This window comes from Pseudonaja textilis, chromosome 7, assembly GCF_049901715.1.
Source record: "Pseudonaja textilis isolate UNSWEBS1 chromosome 7, rPseTex1.2, whole genome shotgun sequence".
NCBI lineage: Eukaryota > Metazoa > Chordata > Lepidosauria > Squamata > Elapidae > Pseudonaja > Pseudonaja textilis.
The window spans coordinates 3,380,666-3,402,928 of NC_141996.1; the positions used below are offsets into that span (position 1 = coordinate 3,380,666).

At 42.7% G+C, this 22,263-nt stretch overlaps 1 protein-coding gene across 1 annotated transcript; it reads left to right on the top strand.

Moving 5' to 3' along the window:
• Positions 1–2,228: 2,228 nt before the first annotated feature.
• Positions 2,229–19,542, top strand: LOC113450173 (glycerophosphodiester phosphodiesterase 6). Its single transcript, XM_026721328.2, has 13 exons — positions 2,229–2,426; positions 2,919–3,022; positions 3,495–3,588; positions 4,637–4,696; positions 6,506–6,604; positions 9,482–9,575; positions 11,275–11,424; positions 13,366–13,444; positions 14,788–14,938; positions 16,342–16,566; positions 18,433–18,590; positions 18,723–18,870; positions 19,456–19,542. The coding sequence occupies exons 1-13, from the start codon at positions 2,229–2,231 to the stop codon at positions 19,540–19,542; spliced, it is 1,647 nt and encodes a 548-aa protein (XP_026577113.2).
• Positions 19,543–22,263: the final 2,721 nt, after the last annotated feature.

Sequence of the window (22,263 nt, forward strand, 5' to 3'; positions counted from 1 at the left end):
AGGTAAGGCCTGGCTTTGCAGGAAAGCAATATCCAGAAGCTGATTTTTTCAAAGTTATCTTTATGAAATCGAATGTTTTTATTATGGATTAAAAAAAATATCCGGGTTCTGTTTCTATCAATTTTTAAAAAAAGGCAAATTATGGTTTGGAACTGCCAAAACCATTTTACTTCTTTTCTGTGTCATTTCATTTCATTTCATTGTTTGTTTTTAGTTTTTCTTTGCCTCTTTAATTGAAATGAGACAAATGTAACTTCGTTTGAAGTTTCTGCCATATTGTTATTTCCTTTCATGGTCCGGTTTTATTTTTTTGTTGCACGATATGTCTTTAATTGAAACGAGACCAATGTAATTGATTTCCAGTTTCCATCATTTTTCATTTCATTATTTCACTTCACTTTGTTGCTTTGTTTTCATGTCTGTTTGTGTGCATTCTTGTTTTATTTTATTTGAAAATGTATCCCTGGATTGTGGGCGATAAAACTCCGGCAACTGAATTTGGGCACAGAGCTGGAAAGAAAATCCCTGAATTTGAGAAGCACCTAGAACTTTTCCAAACGGTCTTTTTCAATCTTCACCTAGGAAACCCCAATTTCTCCTCCCCATCCCACCAAAAAGGGAAGACAGGCCTTATTAATAAGGTACAGAAACCAAGGACACATAGATTTAGGATGCGTGATGCATCAAAAAGCAGAATAACGGAATGACGGAGTTGGAAAGGACCTTGGAGATCTTCTAGTCTGGCCCCTTGCCCAAGCAGGTGATCTTATATACCATTCCAGTCAAAATGGTTGTCCAGTCTCTTCTTTAAAACCTCCATGGAGCACCCACAACTTCTGGTGGCAAGTAGTTCCACTGGTTAATCGTTCTCACTGTTAAGAAATTTCTCCTAACAGGCAAGTCGATTCTCTCCGTGGTGAGTTTCCATCCGTTGCTTCCTGTACTGCCTTCAGGTGCTTTGGAGCAGTGGTCGCCAACCAGTGGGCCAGAGTCCACTGGTGATCCGTGAGAAAATTTTGGTGGTCTGCAGAGAAATGTCACCCCCAAAGCATCCCCCCCAAAGCAATTAAACCAGGCTGTGTGGGAACGCAAGGGTTGCATTGTGAACAACTGAGGTAGGGAGGGGAGGGGGGAAAGGATGGAGGGGGGGGGAACTTGCCCCACGCGCCCCACGCGCCTGGCCTGGCCACTGGGCTGCTTCTTTCCGCTTCTTTCTTCTTCTGCTTTTGGCTGCACGCAAGGAAAGCAGCCAAAGTCTTTCTTTCTCTCCCCCAAACTCCACCAGAAATGAATCTTTGGGACCCTGCAAGGCCTCCTGCTCCAAGAGGTTGTGTTGGCAAAAACTCATTTCTGGCGGAGTTTGGGGGAGAGAAAGAAAGACTTCTGCAGCTTCTGCTGTTTTCCTTGCATGAAGCTAAAAGTCTCTCTCTCTCTTTTCCCCCCTGAGAACGGACCTGGAGATGGTATCCTGTGATCCCAAATAAAGAACGATCGATCGGTAGGAAAACGGGGTGGGGGATTTTCCTGCAGACATTTTGGGGGGGATTTTCCCAAGGTCTCTGGTCTGCGGGATTTAAAGTTATGAGTTTGGTGGTCAGCCAGTGGCCAGGCGAGGTGTCTGGGGTGAGTGGGGCAAGTTCCCCCTTCTGCCCTTTCACTCCTCCCCTCACTACCTCATGTTGTTCGCAATGCAAGCGACGCAAGCCTTGTGTTCCCTGCGGGCCATGTGGGCGGTTCAGCCTTTGTGTTCCCGCACAGCCTGGATTAATTGCTTTGGGGGGGCTGTGAGACATTTCTCTGCAGAGCACCAAAATATTCTTGCGGATCATCAAGTGGTCCCCGGCCCACTGGTTGGCGACCGCTGTTCTAGTCCAACTCTCTGCCTAAGCAGGAGATTTCGTACCATTTCAGACAAATGTTTGCCCAAGCTCTTCCCTCAACTGTAGCGGTAAGACGAGGCGTACCTGTGCACAGGGTTTTCGAAATGTGATCAATAGATGAAAAAACAAACCCCGGGCAGGTTCATAGAACAGGGAATCTCCAAATCTGGCACCTTTAAGACTTGTGGACTTCAATTCCCAGAAAGCTGGCAGGGGAATTCTGGGAACTGAAGTCCACAAGTCTTAAAAATTGTCAAATTTGGAGACTCCTGAATAAGGGGTGAGCTTGGTTTCTCTTCTCTACTCCTTTCCAACTTCTTTGTTGAATTCATCCTCCAGGCTCCACCGATGGACCACCTGCCGATAGAGAACCATCCTACCCAGATCAAGAAATCCAAGTTGCGGAAATTCAAAAAAGCGAAGAAACGTTTGATCAAAATCTGTAAATACGAAGCCTTCGTTTCTTGCCTGGTTGGCTTATACACCTGCCAGTGGCAAAACCAGAACCTCAAAACGATTAAACCGGGACTCTGGTGTTGCAATAAGGTACACAGTGATATCTTCCTCTCTCCTCAACAGACAGCTGGATTTAACGGACAGCTGGATTTAACAGACAGCTGGATTTAATGGACAGCTGGATTTAACGGACAGCTGGATTTAATGGACAGCTGGATTTAATGGACAGCTGGATTTAACGGACAGCTGGATTTAACGGACAGCTGGATTTAATGGACAGCTGGATTTAACAGACAGCTGGATTTAAAGGACACTCCTTCCACCTAGAATGATCCATTAAGTTGAGCTTTTAATGAATTTTATTTTATTCCCATTCTGCCTAGTGCTATAAAAGGTATTGTGCTGGGTTTTTTTTCTTTTTTCTTTTTCACAAGGTAGGCTGAAGCAGGTGGAAGCAACCCTGGAAAACTAATGAGAAGCCTAAATTCTCAGGGGTAGCCTCCACGGCATACATTTCAGGCAGCACAATTGTTCCTATCGAAGTCTAAATATGATGCTTTTCTCTCCTATTTTTAATTATAGGGAGAATGTATGTATTTTTCCCTCTTGGCTTTCACATTCAGCTTTTCCTTTGTCTTTCTGTATATGTGGGGAGAAGCCAGGAATGACTACAACAGCTTTGACTGGTAAGTGTCCAAAGGCTCTTATTGCTATCGCAGGCAGTCCTTGACTTACAACAGTTCATTTCATGATTGTTCAAAGTTACAACGGCAATGAAAAATGTGACTCAAGACCAGGGATGGGTTTCCATTTTTTTTTCCTACCGGTTCCGTGCGCGGTTCTATGACAATGAATTTTGGGTCTCAGAAACAGCAAGCTGTCAGGATTCCAGCATTTAATCCCATTTAAATCATGAGCCTCGAGCCAAACTTCCAAAACTTCAAATGGATTTATTGGGAGTTAACATGTCCGGCACTGGCTGGATGTTGCCGACTCCGAGGCACATTATTAATTGTCACTCTTGACCCTGGTCAAGGTTAGCCACCACTGGACTAGAAGAATCTCCAAGGCCTCTTCCAACTCCATTATTCTACTTGGGAAGAAGAAATGGAGTCATTTGCTACTGAGCAAGGTCACTGTTCCTTGTCATCCTTTTAGGTACAGCTTCATCAATTTAGGCTACTGGTTTCACTGGTCGACTTTCCTGCTGTTTCTGGCGGTCTTCGTCTTCTCCTACCTGTTTTTCTTAATCGTAAGTCTTTCTTTGGTGAAAAGACTTCCCCCAAAGCAAGACGATGACGCGGATATCAGCCCAAACTTCTAAGGGGAGGTGTGGTTGGGTGATTGGGTGAAAGACCTAACGCTCAGAGGCAGAGGCTGCATTCGAAAGGCAGATGGGAAAAATAGGTTTGCACACATGGCTATTAAACTGATTAGAATGGAATAGAATAGAATAGGAGTAGAGTAGAATACAATAGAATATAATAGAACAAGAAAGGTATAGAATAAGAAAGGAATAGAATAGAATAGAATAAGAAAGGAATAGAATAGAATAGAGAATGGAATAGAGAAAGAACAAACTAGAAAATAGAATAGAATAGGATTCAGAATAGAATAGAATAGTAGAATAGAATAATAGAATAGAATAAGAATAAGTATAAAATAGAATAGAATAGAATATAGAATAGAATAGGATTCAGAATAGAATAGGATTCAGAATAGAATAGAATAGTAGAATAGAATAGAATAGCAGAATAGAATAATAGAATATAATAAGAATAGAACAAAATAGAATAGAATATAACATAGTTTAGTACTTCTGGGGTGTCCAGGGGAGTGACAGAGTGTCAAGGAATGAATGAATGAATGAACAAACGGATGGATGAATGAAAACAGTAGCTAACAGTCCTTTTTTAAAACACGTGTTGTAACATTGACAAAAAGTAGCAAGCATTGGTTGTATCTGCTATCTCTCTTTTTTTAAAACACACTTCCACATGTGGGGTCCTTGATGCTCTCTGAGCTTGGTTGTCTTGTTGCAGAACCTGATAATGTTACCTAGTTGGGTAATGAAATGTCTGCAAACAGCCAAGTTCAGAGAGCACCAATGACCCACTGCCCGCCCTCCTCCTCCCTCCACAAACCCTGGGATTGCTAGGGAAAAATTAATACCTCTATTTATGTATGAACATTAATGATTAATACATTATTAACAATTTGTTAAATTTAGCAAAACATAAACATTTCCTCTTCCCATGCCAACGGTTGGCTACAACTAAGCCTGTGCTCTTATTTTACAGTTCATAGCAGTTTTACTACTCTTTGAAAGTAAAGAGTTGGAAATGCACTGGTTCCATAAGGTAAATTCATTTGACTTCCTTCCGAATGGCCACCTCCTTCCAGTTTGGGGAAATCAACCCTGGAAAATGAAATTCAATGTAGAAGAAAAAAAAGGGGAGATTTTACACCTAGGCGAGAAAAGCCAAATGTACAGGTATAGATTATGAGACAGTACCTGGCTAAAAAGCAGTAACTGGATGTTGGAGTCCTAGTTAGACGATCACTTAAACATCAGCCAGCTGTTTGCAGCAGCAGCTGATCATCAGACGCATAGAATCAAAATCACGTGAAGTCTTAGTACCGCTTTATAAAGCCTTAGTAAGGCCACACCTGGAATACGGCCTCCGATTTTGGTTACCGCCTTATAAAAAAGATGGCGAGACTCTGGGAAGAGGGCCAAGAAGAGCAACAGAGGATTAAGGGGCTGGAGACTAAAACATATAACGAACGTGGCAAGAATTGGATATGTCTAGTTTAATGGCAAGAAGAATTAGGGGTGACATTATAGCAGTGTTCCAGTATTTGAAGGTCCACAAATCTTAAAGTGGCCAAGTTTGGAGACCTCTAGGTTAGAAAGATGAGGTAGAAGTTTGACGGCAAAAGAAGTAGGTGTGAGGGACTTGGAAAGAAATACTGCTTGTATTATTGATAGAGGAATGTTAAGTATTACAATGGTAGAGAAGTTGACATATGATATGGTGGTCATTATATGTATATATTTGCCTATGTGTTATTTTGTTTTTACTTCTGTTTTATGGCAAATGGAATGCCATGGCCAAATTACACTGTGTTCAATATTCAACCCTGCTGTCAGGATTAAATGAAACCAGGAGTGTTTCATGTGAAAATTTACCTAAGAATATAAAGAACAAGACAGATTCCATCTTTGTTCTTGATCTGACCTTCTAGAGACCGGAACATTTATATAACTTGTTATTTTGCTAAAGTTCTGAAAAATTGCAAAATATTGTGCCCTTGGCTTCATTTGAGATTCATGCTAGGTTGCTCTGACATTAGGAGGTTCTTAATGATCTCTTGTGTAACCTTTTAAACGAATAACAGGAAATCTGATGATCATGATGAAGATGAGGTGAATTAGGGGATTTCTGTGGAAAGAGTCTGGGAAGAGCAGTCCCAAAGTAGTCCCAGGAATACTCATTTCTTTCTTATGAGAATCTGTATTAACTTCTATCTGTGAGAAACAGGACATATTATGTAATCTTTTAAGTGTGATAATCCTATATAAGGCTGTAATGACTGGAATCTCCTTCTCCTAATCTGTTATTGGGAGTTGGGGGCCGGTTTTGCAATAATATCTTACAATAAATCCTTCTGCAGACTCTGATTGTCACAGTCTGTTATTTTATTTTTAATCATATTCTCTCAATGAGCCTTGAGCCAAGCTTCAAAAACTTCAAAGAATTTATTAGGAGCAAACATGTCAGCGTGACCTGTATGAAGCTGGTTCTGAGACGTGTAATTCACTGTCACCTTTGACCCTGGTTTCCCACCACCCCTCTGGGTGCATCACAATTCATATCCTCCAGCGAAACACGCTCATAGCCAAGAGTCATCAATCACGTTCTCCAATTGGAGATTTGCACTGCAGAAATTGTGGTAGCTTAGTTATAATCTTTGCAAGATATGAATGGAATGCACCTTCAGTTCCAACTGCTACACTGCTCTTAAATTTCTTCTCCCTCCCACTTCTGTTCGTGGCAACTCTAAAACAGGCATAGAAATGTTTTATGAGTTGACATTTATATGTAAACAATAAAAAACATATATTCAAAAATAAATCAATAAATAATCCTTCTTGATCTCTTTAGCGTGTGACACTTTTTACCCTCTTCCTCTCCGTCACTGGCTTAACAGCTATCACTATGTTTTGGACACGTCAGTGGCACACATTCTACTTGTCGTTCCAGGTAAGAAGAGATTATGATTTAAAAATAATAATAATTATTATAAAGTGGTAAAATTTGTCTGGCTTAAGCTATTCTTTTTAACAAACGCTTTAACAGAGGGATAGGTTCAAGATCACGTAAAGTGTTAGTTAGTGCTTTATAAAGCCTTAGTGAGGCCACACTTGGAGTACTGCATCCAGTTTTGGTGGCCAGATTATTAAAAAAAAGATGTTGAGAATCTGGAAAGAGTGCAGAGAAGAGCAACCAGGATGATTAAGGGACTGGAGGCTCAAACATATGAAGAACGGTTGCAGGAACTGGGCATGTCTTGGTTAATGAAAAGGAGGATCAGGGATGACACGACAGCAGTCTTCCAATATTTGAGGGGCTGCCCCAAAGAAGAGGCAGTCAAGCTATTCTCCAAAGCCCTTGAACGGAGGACAAGAAGCAACGGATGGAAACTCATCAAGGAGAGAAGTAACCTGGAACGAAGGAGAAACTTCCCAACAGAGAGGAAAATTAACCAGTGGAAGAGCTTGCCACCAGAAGTTGTAGATGCTTCATCACTGGAGGTTTTTAAGAAGAGATTGGACAGCCATCGGTCTGAAATGGTCTAGGATTTCTTGCCTAAGATGGAGGTTGGACGAGAAGATTCCCCCAGGTGCCTTCCATCCCTGTTATTCTCGCTTCTACTAAGCATCTTGTTTGTTTCTAAACACTTACAAACCTTTTGCTTGGTGATTTTTTGGCAAACATCTTCCCAGGCGTTGAGGTCATACCTGGGTGGGTCTGTAGGTTTTGGGGTCTCCTTTAAAAATAAAACAAAAAATATTAGAATGACATTATAGAATAGAATAGAACAGAATATTGGAATGAATAGAGAATAGAAATAGAAATAGAAATAGAAATGGAATGGAATGGAATGGAATAGAATAGAATAGAATAGAATAGAATAGAATAGAATAGAATAGAATAGAATATTGGAATGAATAGAGAATAGAAATAGAATAGAATAGAATAGAATATTGGAATGAATAGAGAATAGAAATAGAATAGAATAGAATAGAATAGAATAGAATAGAATAGAATAGAATAGAATATTGGAATGAATAGAGAATAGAAATAGAATGGAACGGAATGGAATAGAATAGAATAGAATATTGGAATGAATAGAGAATAGAAATGGAATGGAATAGAATAGAATAGAATAGAATAGAATAGAATAGAATAGAATAGAATAGAATAGAATAGAATAGAATTCTTTATTGGCCAAGTGTGATTGGAACACAAGGAATTTGTCTTGGTGCAAATGCTCTCAGTGTACATAAAAGAAAAGAGACATTCGTCAAGAGTCTAGAAGGTGGGAGCTGAAACAGTTTATGTCCGGGATGTGAGGGGTCTGTAAATATTTTCATAGGCCTCTTTTTGACTCGTGCAGTATACAAGTCCTTGATTGAAGGCAGGTGGGTAGCCATTGTTTTTTCTGCAGTCCTAATTCCTCTCTGGAGTCTGTGTCTGTCCTGTTGGGTTGCAGAACCAAACCAGACAGTGATAGAAGTGCAGACTACAGATGAACAGAGTTGGAAGGGGCCTTGTAGGTCATCTAGTACAACCCCCCTGCCCAAGCAGGAGACCCTACACCATTCCTGACAGATGGGAGTCCAGTCTCTTTTTCAAAGCTTCCAGGGATGAGTTTCCCACAAGAGACGACTTCTCTTCCATTGCTTGTCCTTTGGTCCTTTCCCTCTGGCACAACCACCCTGGTTTTGTCCAGTGCCTGCCGTTTTTCTTTTGGTTGTAGTTTCGTCTGCACCTCCTTTTTCACAATTCCTAAGCCTCCCACAGGTAGTCCTCGGTTTACGACCGCAACTGAGCCCAACATTTCCGTTGCTAAGCAAGGCAGTTGTTATGTGCCTCGTGCCCCATTTTTACAACATTTTTTTTGTGGGGGGAGCGTCATTGTGTCGTGAATCGCTGCAGTTGTTCAGTGACTCCTACGGTCATTAAGCGAATCTGATTTTATCTGTTGGCCACTGGCCGGATACGGTGACCACGTAACTCCGAGATGACGCAACCCTCATGGATACACACCGGCTGCCAAACGCTTGAAGTTTGACCACGTGGCCATGGGGACGCTGCAACGGTTGTGAGGGCAAAAAACAGTCCCATGTCACATTTTAAGTACCGTTGTAATGTTAAATAGTCACTAAATAAATGGTTGTATATCGAGGACTGTCTTTGAAGCGTTTTTCCCTCCAGGAATTCAATCTCTGAAATCCTTAATAGTGACGCTGATGGAATGAAGAAATTTTTAAATTTTTTTATGGATTTCTTTTTCTTTCTTTCTTTCTTTCTTTCTTTCTTTCTTTCTTTCTTTCTTTCTTTCTTTCTATTTTTCTTTCTTCTTTCTTTCTCCCCCCCTCGCTCTCTCCCATTCTTATTTGTTTTCTTTCTTTCCTCCTCCCCTCCTTCTTCTTCTTCTTCTTCTTCTTCTTCTTCTTCTTCTTCTTCTTCTTCTTCTTCTTCTTCTTCTTCTTCTTCTTCTTCTTCTTCTTCTTCTTCTTCTTCTTCTTCTTCTTCTTCCTCCTCCTCCTCTCTTCACCTCCTTCTTCTTCTCCTCCTCCTCTATCTCCATATCCTTCACTTCCTCTTCTTCTTCTCTTTCTCCTCCTCTTCTTCCTCCTCCTCCTCTTCCTCCACTTTCTTCACCTCCTTCTTCATCTCCTCCTCTATCTCCATCTCCTTCACTTCCTCTTCTTCTCCTCTTTCTCCTCTTTCTCCTCTTCCTCCTCCTCCTCCTCCTCCTTCACCTCCATCTCCTTCTTCTTCTCTCTCCCTCTCCTCTCCCTCTCCCACTCTCTCTCCCCTCCTCCTCCTCCTCCTCCTTCCTCCTAACAGGTGACGGCTCCTTTTCTTCACGTGATTGCCATATTCACCATGGTGCTCTTGGCTTGGCCGGTGGCCCTGCATTTCTTCCGGGTACGTGATAAAGGTAGTGTATCTCCAGCGAATAACCATTCAGGCCCCACATAAGCGTCTTCACTGGATCTTCTGTCTCGGGCCTTCACGCCGATTCCTTAAAATGGGGGCACTCGTTCATGCTCTCTTGGTGCTTGTTAATACCAGAAGGCCAAGTGTCCAAGAGCAGAGATCTACCATTAAGGGATAGTCTCTCCTTGAGGTGCTACCCAGTCAGAGGTGGGTATTCAGCAGGTTCTGACCAGTTCTGGAGAACCGGTAGCGGAAATTTTGAGTAGTTTGGAGAACCGGCAAATATCACTTCTGACTGGAGATTTTACAGTGTTCTTCCCCTGCCATGCCCACCAAGCCAAGCCCATAGAACCAGTAGTAAAAAAAATTGAATCTCACCACTGTACCCAGCCCCATTTGTCTGACATAGTGTAGGGTTTCCTGCCTAAGCAGGGGGTTGGACTAGAAGACCTCCAAGGTCCCTTCCAACACTATTATTCTATTCTATTCTATTCTATTCTATTCTATTCTATTCTATTCTATTCTACTCTTCTCTACTCTATTCTCTCCTATTCTCTCCTATTCTCTCCTTTTCTCTTCTCTTCTCTCCTCTCCTCTCCTCTCCTCTTCTCTTCTCTTCTCCATTCCATTATTCTATTCTATTCTACTCTACTCTATATTCTACTCTATATTCCTTTTCTATTCTATTCTATTCTATTCTATTCTATTCTATTCTATTCTTCTTTTCTTCTCTTCTCTTCTCTTCTCTTCTCTTCTCTTCTCTTCTCTTCTCTTCTCTTCTCTTCTCTTCTTCATTCCATTATTCTCTTCTCTTCTCTTCTCTTCTCTTCTTCATTCCATTATTCTCTTCTCTTCTCTTCTCTTCTCTCTTCTCTTTCTCTTCTCTTCTCTTCTCTTCTCTTCTTCATTCCATTATTCTCTTCTCTTCTCTTCTCTTCTCTTCTCTTCTCTTCTCTTCTCTTCTCTTCTTCATTCCATTATTCTCTTCTCTTCTCTTCTCTTCTTCATTCCATTATTCTCTTCTCTTCTCTTCTCTTCTCTTCTCTTCTCTTCTCTTCTCTTCTCTTCTCTTCTCTTCTCTTCTTCATTCCATTATTCTCTTCCCTTCCCTTCCCTTCCTTCCCTTCCCCTTCCCTTCCCTTCCTTCCCTTCCCTTCTCTTCTCTTCTCTTCTCTTCTTCATTCCATTATTCTCTTCTCTTCTCTTCTCTTCTCTTCTTCATTCCATTATTCTCTTCTCTTCCCTTCCCTTCCCTTCCCTTCTCTTCTCTTTTCTTCTCTTCTTCATTCCATTATTCTCTTCTCTTCTCTTCTCTTCTCTTCTCTTCTCTTCCCTTCCCTTCCCTTCCCTTCCCTTCCCTTCCCTTCTCTTCTCGCCCAGTCCAGCGTATTCTGCAGAGAACCGACCTAGAACTCAGGAGAAATTTCCTGACAGTGAGAACAAATTAATTGTGGAAGAGCTTCCCTCCAGGAGGTGAGGGTTCTCCATCACTGGAGGCTTTTAAGAACAGACTGGTCAGAAATGGGAGAGGTTTTCCTGCTTGAGCAGAAGGTTGGGCTAGAAGACCTCCAAGGTTCCTTCCAACTCTGTCGCTCCGTTAACACGTGGAGAGGTCCCATTTCTCAATACGGCCACTAGGATTTGCTATTGTTACAATTCGGGGTCTAATCCACCAACTTGATGTCTTTTGTCTTCTTCAGTCCTACAGATGTTGATTCTAACTCCTTACCTAGTTGTCCTTGTCTACCTTATCTTCGTTCCCCTGGGCATGTACTCCCCTTGCATCCGGGAGAAGGGGACTCTGGGTCCCAAGCCGGCCCTGATTGGTCACAGAGGAGCCCCCATGGTAGGTGGAACCGGAAGTAACTCCCGTAGCCAAAAGAGGGGCTATCAAAGCAACCTTTCCAAAGTAGGTTCCCTCAAGGTTTGCTGAAACTAGAACTTCAGTATTGACCAAGCCACTGGATGTGGTGGCAAGATTGGTATGAGGTGGTCCATATCTGAATGGACCATCTCAGGTGGGTAGGGAGCTCCAAACCTGGCCATTTTAAGACTTGTGGACTTCAACTCCCAGAATTCCTCCACTTTAAGACTTGTGGACTTCAACTCCCAGAATTCCTCCACTTTAAGACTTGTGGACTTCAGCTCCCAGAATTCCTCCAGTTTAAGACTTGTGGACTTCAGCTCCCAGAATTTCTCCAGTTTAAGACTTGTGGACTTCAGCTCCCAGAATTCCTCCAGTTTAAGACTTGTGGACTTCAGCTCCCAGAATTCCTCCAGTTTAAGACTTGTGGACTTCAGCTCCCAGAATTCCTCCAGTTTAAGACTTGTGGATTTCAACTCCCAGAATTCCTCAGCCAGCCATGCAGTTGAAGTCCACAAGTCTTAAAGTGGAGGAATTCTGGGAGTTGAAGTCCACAAGTCTTAAACTGGAGGAATTCTGGGAGTTAGTCCAGAAATTTTGGGCTCTGTTATAGTCGTAAGTCAAGGACTACATGTCACTTAAAAACAGCTTAATGTAATTTTGGTGTAGGAAGACAAGAGAATATTGGACTAAAATACACACTTGATTGGAAAAGATAATTAAGCAACATATAGATTTAAAGCCAGAAATATTTTTGTTAGGTATAATACCAGAAAGCTATGATAAAGGGATTATATACTTAATACTTCACGTATTGGCAGCAGCGAGAATTGTATTTGCACAATATTGGAAAAATGAAAACACCCCACCAGGTGAAAGCATAATTCGGAAAATATTGGATCATGCAGAGATGGATAGATAGAAATAAAAAATAAACATAAAGTAATACAGAGTATTATTTATCATGGGATAGTTTTATCAGTGGTTAGATACAAGAGGTAGAAGTTAGTTAGAAGAAGAAAGATTATTTTTATGTGTATTTAAAAGATTTAAAAAATGAACGGTATGTATGACTATAAGTATGCCAGTATAATTAATAGAAGCACAAATCTCTCTCTATATATATAAAAGCAAAATACCATCATCACAAAATCTCCAGAACCATAAAGCCTACAAACTTGACATTTGGCACCTATGTTTCTCTTGGCTTCTCGGTGCTCACTAAGAAAGGATTTTAACAAATGACCATCAGAGCATTTAGAATATTTTCTATATTATTATTATTAACACGCTCTGATGCTAAGGAGTTCTACTCCCCCTCCCCACCTGAAAAGAAACCTGTTCTAAATGCAAAACACAAGCAGAGGAATTTCAGTTTCACAGCACCAAGCAGCTTTAGTACAGAACAGTTGAGCTAAGCCACGCCCAGACTCCTTGCTGTCTCCTTCTTGCTCACACAGCAAATACTGTTTTAGTTTTCAAACAGCCCTCAACTCTCTCACACACTGACAGGATGAAAGCTGGATGAATACTGATGGATTCTGGTAGGCAGAGGCAGAATTTCTTTCTCCTTATCTTCCCCCCCAAAAAACTAAGCCTGACTCACATAGTTTCGTAGCGAAGCATGGACTACTAGTAAGCTAATAAAGTTAATACTAGTAAGTTAATAAAACTATAATTATTGTTATAATTACTATATATTATTATTATTATTATTATTATTATCATCACTGCTACTATATTTGTTTTTGTTGTTTTTGGTGAAATGAAACGCCTGAACAATACACAATTTTCAAAATATGTATAAATAAAAATATATATCCTTTTTTAAAAATGTAGTTGTACGGTGAGATGCATCTGCTAACTAAGCCCCGAAGTCACTGACTCTTTCCAAATTCTGAATGTTTTATTTTTTAATCCTAGCTAGCTCCTGAGAATACCAGGATGTCGTTTGCCAAAACCATCGATCACGGCGCTATCGGCCTGGAGACCGACGTCACCATTAGGTAAGCATGTTGGGTCGCTCGATTGATGTCCCCAATTTGGGCCTGAGCCTGGTGCCGAAGCCAACCATGAACGCCAGACACGAGGTGCAGTTTTTCTCATGGCTTTTTATCGGAGTCCTGCAAGGAAAAGGGCTCCTGGCCGAAATGCCAAGAGCCAAGAACAAAGGACTGAGTAAGTTTTATAAGGTGGGACGAAATGAGATAGTAACAAATATCACCTAATAAACATTTTAGTAATAATTCTACAATTTGTTCTATTGGTTTCTAGCTGTCCCTATTCCTAGGTCTTGGCTAATGAATGCCCCAGGAGTTATCTAATACATATTTTGTTTGCTCAGGCTAACTCTATTCCTAACTTTTAGCTGAGGTCTGCAAGTTGGCTAACTCGTAGTACTTTCATCAGCTTTCCAATTAGCCAGGATTGGTACAAGATGTACGTCTGCATCTCTTCTGCGGATAAGGATTCTTCGTTCTTGCCAGGCAGACTCCACAATTACAGGATTCCTGATTTACTTTGAAGTGTGAGCCATGACCTGGTTTTATTTTAGCAGATGATGGCCCATCACAATCATGGCTTATTTCTTTAGCCACAATTCTGCAACCAGCAGCATTTCCTTAAGAAAAAAAACTTCCTATCTTAACTTTGTGAAGTTGGCTAAGCGGGCCTTAAGTCAGCCCTGCAAAATCTTCTCACCCACAAAAAAACCTGGTTTGTTGGGTTGACTATTTAGAGATAGTCCTTGACTTACAATCAGTTTGTTTAATGACCGTTCACAACTTACGATGGCACTGAAAAAAAAAAGCGACTCGTAATTGTTTTTCACGCTTAAGACTGTGGCAGCACGTTCATCCTGGCTTGATCCTGGTCCCCATGATCAAAATCCGGATGCTTGGCAACCGGTCTGTATTTACGACAGTCGCAATGTCCCAGGGTCATGGGATCCCTTTCTGACCAATGAAGTTAGTGTGGGGGAGGGGAGAAGACAGATTCACTTAACAACCGTTGTTCCTCCCTTGAACAACGGCAGCGATTCGCTTAGCAGATGTGGCAAGAAAAGTCGTAAAATGGGACAACCTTTTAGCATAGAATAAGAAACTTTATTGTCACTTTGAATGTACGTTAATCAGGATTACGAATAGCTCTGGTACATTTTGAAATAATCCTGTCTAAAACGTTGGTTCATGTCTCTTTTATTCTGGTGTCTGCTCTCATCCAAAGGCCTTATTGAATCTGATAGATCAATAGCCTATTTTTCTTCTTCCCACGCATGGCACTTTAATTTTGATCTTCCGGATAAACACGGGGCAAACCTGCGGTCTCACCTGTTTCTCTTTTGCGACAGCTACGACGGCGTGCCCTTCCTGATGCACGATCATTCCTTGACCAGGACCACTGATATTGCGCGCCTCTATCCCCAATTGAGGGGCGAAGACCCCGCTTACTTCACCTGGGATATCTTGGAAAAGCTGAATGCAGGGGAATGGTTTCTCAAGGTAGGGGGGTTGTTGGGAAGGAGGAGGGCCCAGGATGGAGTGAGACTCCGGAGGGGATCCGGAGTGTGATCCCAGGAGGGAGAGGGAAGGATGGGAAAACTCGGAAGGCCGAGGTCAACCCGAGAAGGTGGACCTAGTCAGGAAATCGAGTCTGTAGGAAGACGCTGAGCTTCTTTAGCTCTGACTGTATGGTGTGTGTGTGTAGGTATATGTGTGTGTAAGATAGATAGATAAATAGATAGGTAGGTAGGTAGGTAGGTGGATAGATAGATGATAGATAGATAGATAGATAGATAGATAGATAGATAGATAGACAGACAGACAGACAGACAGACAGTTAGAGATAGAGATAGAGATAGAGATAGAGATAGAGATAGAGATAGAGATAGAGATAGAGATAGAGATAGGGTGTGGGATTCTACCTGGTCGGATCGGTTCTATAGAACCGGTTGTTACGATTCTGCACAGTTCAGAGAATTGGCACATCGTGCCACTGGCTGGTGCCCCCCGTCCCTGCCCACTCACTCCTTACCTGGCAAACTTGCCTGCTAAGTTGCTATTTTTCCTTCCCCCTCGACCATCAGCTGTTCTGCTGTGCCGGGAGATTTAGATTAGCTAGAAAGCAGGAAATTGTTGGATCTAAAAGCAGAGCTGAACCTTCCTTAGGACTGATAATGATAGAGTTAGATAGAGATACAGATAGATTAGATAGATAGATAGATAGATAGATAGATAGATAGATAGATAGATGATAGATAGATAGATGATAGATAGATATAGATAATGATAGAGTTAGAGATATAGATAGATTAGATAGAGAGATAGATAGATAGATAGATAGATAGATAGATAGATAGATAGATAATAATAGAGTTAGATAGATAGAGATACAGATAGATAGAGATAGATATAGATATAGATAGGTAGATATAGATAAAGATAGGTAGATATAGATAAAGATAGATAGAGTTAGATATAGATACAGATTAGAGAGAGAGATGATATATAGATAGATAGATACAGATAGATATAGAGATATAGAGATAGAGATAGATGAGAGAGAGAGATTAGATAGATGGATGGATGGATAATAGATATAGATAGATATAGAGATAGATTAGATATATATAGATATAATAGATAAAGATATAAATATAGCTATAATAGATATATAGAAACAGATACAGATATATAGATATAGATACAGGTACCATCCACTCAGAGGTGAAGAAAATCCTCAGATGAGAAGCGAAACGTCTTCAACAAATAAACAAGAAAGTCCAGTTGCCTCCTGCAAAAAGCACCCTTGGAATAGCGCTTTGGGTTTTATTTATTTATTTTTAAAAAAGATCTAATACTGCCTGATTGCTGTATATTTCTCCCCCACCCTCCTTCAAACCTAGAACAAACCCTTCTATCACATGCCTCCCTTCTCCGCCGAGGATGAAGAGCTGGCCAAGAGCCAGACCATTTTCAAACTGAGTGAATTTCTGACCCTTGCGGACAAGGCCAACAAACTGGTCCTCTTCGATCTGTATCGCCCGCCGAGGTTTCATCCGTACAGGAACAGCTGGATCAGCAGGACTTTAGAAGTACTCCAGGAAGAATCAAAGATTAAACCCCATTTGGTAGGCGAGGTTTCCTCCCATTCCTCACCAAAGGGATTCTTCCTCTTCTTTAAACTTTGCTGTCCACAAGGGGTCTTGGGATGACGCCACCGTTTCTCTGGTCCTTTCATCCACACTGCCATTTTGGGACAGACACAGGGATCTACAGGAAATGGAGGGGGGCGGGAGAGAAGAAAACCAAAATGGCGGTCACAACCCTGTTGTCAACACAAAAAATATTTCTATTGTCTTTTAGAGTTACCAATAGAAAGGGCGCGGGGAAAGAGCAGTGTGGAAGCTTGCAAACTGAAAGTGCATCATTCCATAAATGTTTTCAAAGATAGTCACGAGGCGACTGAAGTTTCTGCTGTGCAAAATTCTAACTGGAGAGCCCGATGGATGACTCTGGGCTATGGAGGTGTCCCATTGGAGAATATGGATTACGACACACCCAGAGGGATGGAGGGAAAACCTGGGTCAAGGGTGACAATGAATGATGTGCCTCAGAGTTGGTTACGCCCAGGCAGCGCCGGACATGTTAACTCCCAATAAATCCTTTTGAAGTTTGGCTCGAGACTCAGGATTTAATTGGGGGGAACTGCCGGAATCCCGACACCTGTGCTCAACGACCCCCGTCGAAAGGAATGGCGTCGGAGATGCCATCTTGATTTTCCTGACTCCCCCCCGGGGGATGATAGGTTCAAGGGAACATGGGGAGGAAGGGTCTCTCATGAATATGTCCATATTGGTAACCCTGCAAGAAATATGAGGCTGAGAAGGAAAGGGGCTGGCACAGTGGTGAAATGCTACCGGTTCGGCCCGGTTCACCTGAACCGGTAGCAAAAAATTGATACCTGTTCAGCCAAACTGTTAGTAAAAAAAACCCTGATGATCAGCTGAGAGGAGGAAGAAAAGTGCAAGATCGGCCCTCCCACTGGTCCACTTGCGATTTTCTGTTCTTTATCCTCTCTGCTGATTGGCACAGCAGAACCTCAGCTGGTGTTTGGAAAGCTGCGTGCGCACACACACATGTGAAGTGAACCGGTAGGGAAACTGGTAGAATCCCACCACTGGACTGGCAGTAGATATATCTATGGCTAAGGGAGAACTTCTTGGTCTGATTCTTCTTCCTCTTCTTCTTCTTCTTCTTCTTCTTCTTCTTCTTCTTCTTCCACCTCTTCTTCCTCTTCCTCCTCCTCCTTCCTTTTGTCTCCTTCCCCCTTCCTCTCTTCTTCCTCTTCCTCTTCCTCTTCTTCTTCTTCCACCTCTTCTTCCTCTTCCTCCTCCTCCTTCCTTTTGTCTCCTTCCCCCTTCCTCTCTTCTTCCACTTCTTCTTCTTCTTCTTCTTCCACCTCTTCTTCCTCTTCCTCCTCCTCCTTCCTTTTGTCTCCTTCCCCTTCCTCTCTTCTTCCTCTTCCTCTTCCTCTTCTTCTTCTTCCACCTCTTCTTCCTCTTCCTCCTCCTCCTTCCTTTTGTCTCCTTCCCCCTTCCTCTCTTCTTCCTCTTCCTCTTCCTTTTCCTCTTCTTCTTCCTTCTTCCTTCTTCTTTCTTTTCCTTTTCCTTTCCTCCTCCTTCTTTGTCCTCCCTCTCTTCTCCCTCCCCCTCCTCCTTTCATCCTTCACCTTCTCTTTTTCCTTTTCTTTCTCCTCCTTCCTCTCCTTGTCCTCCTCCTCCTCCTCCTCCTCCTTCCTCTTTGTCCTCCTCCAACTTTTCTCCTCCCCTTCCTCCCCTCCCCTCTCTTTTTTCTCCTCCTCTTCTTCTTCCTCCTTCTCTCCTCCCTCTCCTCCTTCTCCTCCTCCTCCCTCTCCATCCTCCCTCTCCCCCCCTTCCTTCCTTCCTTCCTTCCTTCTTTCTTCCCCTCAAATGCTGCTCTTTCATGAAACACAGGTCCTTTGGCTGGACAATCGAAATCGGGGTTTCGTTCAGTATAAGGCTCCGCAATTCCAACATATCTCATCCTCCGCCCAAACCATTGAATACCTCCAAAGGTGGAAGATTGGAAAACTCAATCTGGACTACCGAAGGTTGGCTACAGTCGATATTCGGTAAAGATCTTTCTGGTACAAGAGAAAAAGGGGTGCATGATTTCTCAGGCCAACTTTTAAGGCCAATTTTCATGGGTTGTTGTAAGTTATCTAAAGAGGATCTCATGACGTGTTTTTTTTTTTTTTTTGAAGGAAATATGCAAAAGCCAATATCACCACCAATCTCTGGGTGGTCAGCGAGCCGTGGCTTTACTCCTTGGCCTGGTGCTACGGAGCTGAATCGGTAACCACTGATGCTGTGCACATTCTGGGCAATGTTAGCCAACCATTCTTCTTCTTGGTAAGTCGAGGAGATGTGGGAGGGTCCTCCAGTGCAGGGATTTAATAGAATGGAATGGAATGGAATGGAATGGAATGGAATAGAATAGAATAGAATAGAATAGAATAGAATAGAATAGAATAGAATAGAATATTCTCTATTCCTAATTCTTATTTCTATTCTATTCTATTCTATTCTATTCTATTCTATTCTATTCTATTCTATCCTATCCTATCCTATCCTATTCTATTCTCTATTTTTAATTCTTATTTCTATTCTATTCTATTCTATTCTATTCTATTCTATTCTATTCTATTCTATTCCATTCCATTCCATTTTATTTCTCTTCTCTTCTCTTCTCTTCTCTTCTCTTCTCTTCTCTTCTCTTCTCTTCTCTCTTCTCTTCTCCTCTCCTCTCCTCTCCTCTCCTCTTCCTTATTCTATTCCCTACTTACTCCTATTCCTATTCCATTCCATTCCTATTCCTATTCCATTCCATTCCATTCTATTCTCTATTCCTAATTTTTTATTCTATTCCATTCCATTCTATTTCACCCTGTTTTGTCTTGCCAACTGATGCCATTTTTGTTGGCTCTTCTCTTACAGACGCCACAGAAATATAAAGCCATCTGGGTCACCACAGACCTGCTGGCCCTGTTCTTCATACCTCTCGTCTTCCTCGCCCACTGGTAAATGTCAAGATATGGTGCCTTGTTAAAATTTGGACAGGGCGGAGTTTTTTCCCTCAGCTTTTTGTCATAGTTGTTCCTTTCCTCTCCTGTTGTGGCCTGTCAGCCGCCGACCCCTCCAGCAGACGAATCGGAGGAGGAGGAGGCATGGGATCCAGGATCAGCATCAGGGCAACCCGAGAGCTCCAAGGGGGAAGAGGGGATGGAGCTGGCAGAGAGACAGAGAGAGAGGAGGACACTGGGCTGTCCATCAGCCCTCAGATGGAGAGTCGACAGCCCCCAGGTCTGGAGGTGGCTGATGAGAAAGAGGAGGAACAGCTTGGTCCAGTGCCTGATGTGCAGAAGCCAGAGGAAAGGAGAGCAGTGGAAATCTATGGGCCGGTCCTTGGGATGGGAGCTCCAAGTGGAATGGAACTGGCAGAGAGAGAGAGAGAGACAGAGAGAGACAGAGACAGAGAGAGGAGGACCCTGGGCTGCCCATCAGCCTTCAGATGGAGAGTCAACAGCCCCCAGGTCAGGAAGTGGCTGATGAGGAAGAGGAGGAACAGCCGGGTCCAGTGCCTGATGCACAGAAGGCAGAGGAGAGGAGAGCAGTGGAAATCTATAGGCCAGTCCTTGGGACGGAAGAGCCACCACTGCTAGCAAAGCCCCACCTAGCTCTGGGGATGAAAGGCAGGGGTCGGAGATGAATAGGTGTGACAGACAACTATTCATCTTCCAGCCGGACAGACTTGTTAGCCTTCGGTGAGAGAGAAACATTTTGCCGGGGCTGCCAGCATTCCTAATAAATGGCATATTTGAGTTCACCTCAGGGGGTTTGCCGTATTTGGGGAGCTGGCTCAGAACACCTCCTTCCCTGCATTCAGTTTTATGTAGCCAGCATAAACACCAAGAGTGAAAGGACTGAGGTTTAAGGTTTTGTATACAGATAGTTCTCGACTTACACGTCCATTTAGTGACCGTTTGAAGCAACAACCACACTTTAAAAAAGTGACTTATGGCTGTTTTTCACACTTAATGATGGTTGCACCACCTTGTCGTCCGTTCAAAAATTCATACGCTTGGCAACTGGCATGTATTTATGACGGTTGCAGCATCCCTATGGTCACATGATCAGAATTCAGACACTTGGCACTTGAGTCATATTTATGACAGTTGCAACATCCCCAGGGGTCACGTGATCCTCTTTTGTGACAAGCGAACTCAAGGGGGAAGCCAGTTTTTCTTAAAGACCGTGTTCCTAATTGAACAACGGCAGGGATTCGCTTAAGAAACGTGGCAAGAAAAGTCGTAAAACTCACTGAACGTATTTCTCACTTGGCGACAGAAATGTGGGCCTCAATTGTGGTCATAAGTCGAGGACTGCCTATATTTCTTGAAGATCACTCTTCAGGTTGACTTCTAATTGGGGCTCAACTTTGGGACAACCAGTGTTGCTTTAGCAATTTCAAAGAAAAATCCACACCCAGGCAGGTTGTGTGTTTATATACCCCGTTCCCCTGAAAATAAAACCTACCCCGAAAGTAAGTCCTAGCTTGATTTTTACACATGCACCCAATATAAGCCCTACCCCCCCCCCAAATAAGCCCTAATTAAGATCCTGGCCTCTCCACAGTGGATGGGTAAAAATTAAGCTAGGGTGGGGATATATCGGTTGTGGTGGAGCTACCCTACTACTTACCTTTGGGCAGTTGTAGCCAGGCCTCGCACCTCCTCGACATCTGCCTCGCCAGCCCATTTCTTCTGCAGCCGGTAAGGTTGGCAAGGCTTTCCTGAAGGCGTCTGGAGCTGGTAACAAAGCTCTGGATTGATCCAGAGGTCTGTTATTGGCTGCAGAAGCCTTCAGAGAAGCCTTGCTGGCTGCAGAAGAAGAAGTTCTTGAAGGCCTCTGACTGCGAAAAGGAGGCCGGGGGCGATGTGCGCAGGTAAAGTTAGTCAGTGGAGGACATCCCCTGAAAATAAGACCTGGTGCCTTTTTTTTTGGTGGCAAAAAAATAAAATAAGACAGAGTCTTATTTTCGGGGAAATAGGATGGTGAAACTTTCGCCATTCTCTGCATGGTTTATCGGCGGTTTGCGACCCGCAAAGCAACCTCCCGTCGCTTCTCCGAGGATCACCTTTGGTCCTGTGAGACTTTGAGCCAATCCCTGCGCGTTTAGCTAGGGAGTTCCCTATCCTGCCTGCAAACGTTTTGTCGTGAACGTTTAGAAGATATATTTTCTTTGCTTTGTTGTTATTTTCTCGAGGTTGCACACGGTGGGGAGGGCAGGTTTCAGTCAACGGAGCAAATCTTTCTTTCCAGGTGGAAAAGGAGAACGAAGTTGCAAGAGGCAGCTCCGCATCACCCTTTGGATCAGGTGCCAAGCGGTGAGTTTTTTCTCTTCTCTGGGGCTCTGAGGTCCCCCCTGTAAGCTGCTTGTTAGGGATATACCCTAGCAAGATCTGCAGGGCAGTCAGGCAGGCAGGCAAAATATGTGTGAGATAAACGTTGTGTAGCTTACACTCAGTAAAAACAGATACAAGTGTTAATTAAATAGTTTTATTCCAGCAAGAGTTAAAGCATAGTCAAAACAGTCCATATATCATTCACTTAGTTCAGTCCGTCCAGGGATTATTCATTTGCAAATTCCAGTGTCGAAAAAGAGAGGTCAGTACACTTACAAATATCAGTCCGGTGATATATCTCCTCGCAGTAGAGAGATATGCAGAACTCAAAAACTCCTCT

Coding starts and splice junctions, on each gene's coding strand:
- LOC113450173 (XM_026721328.2), top strand. CDS start 2,229: ATGGACCACCTGCCGATAGAGAACCATCCTACCCAGATCAAGAAATCC. Junction 3,589..4,636: donor CCTACCTGTTTTTCTTAATC/GTAAGTCTTTCT, acceptor CTTATTTTACAG/TTCATAGCAGTTTTACTACT. Junction 11,425..13,365: donor CAGAGGAGCCCCCATGGTAG/GTGGAACCGGAA, acceptor AATCCTAGCTAG/CTCCTGAGAATACCAGGATG.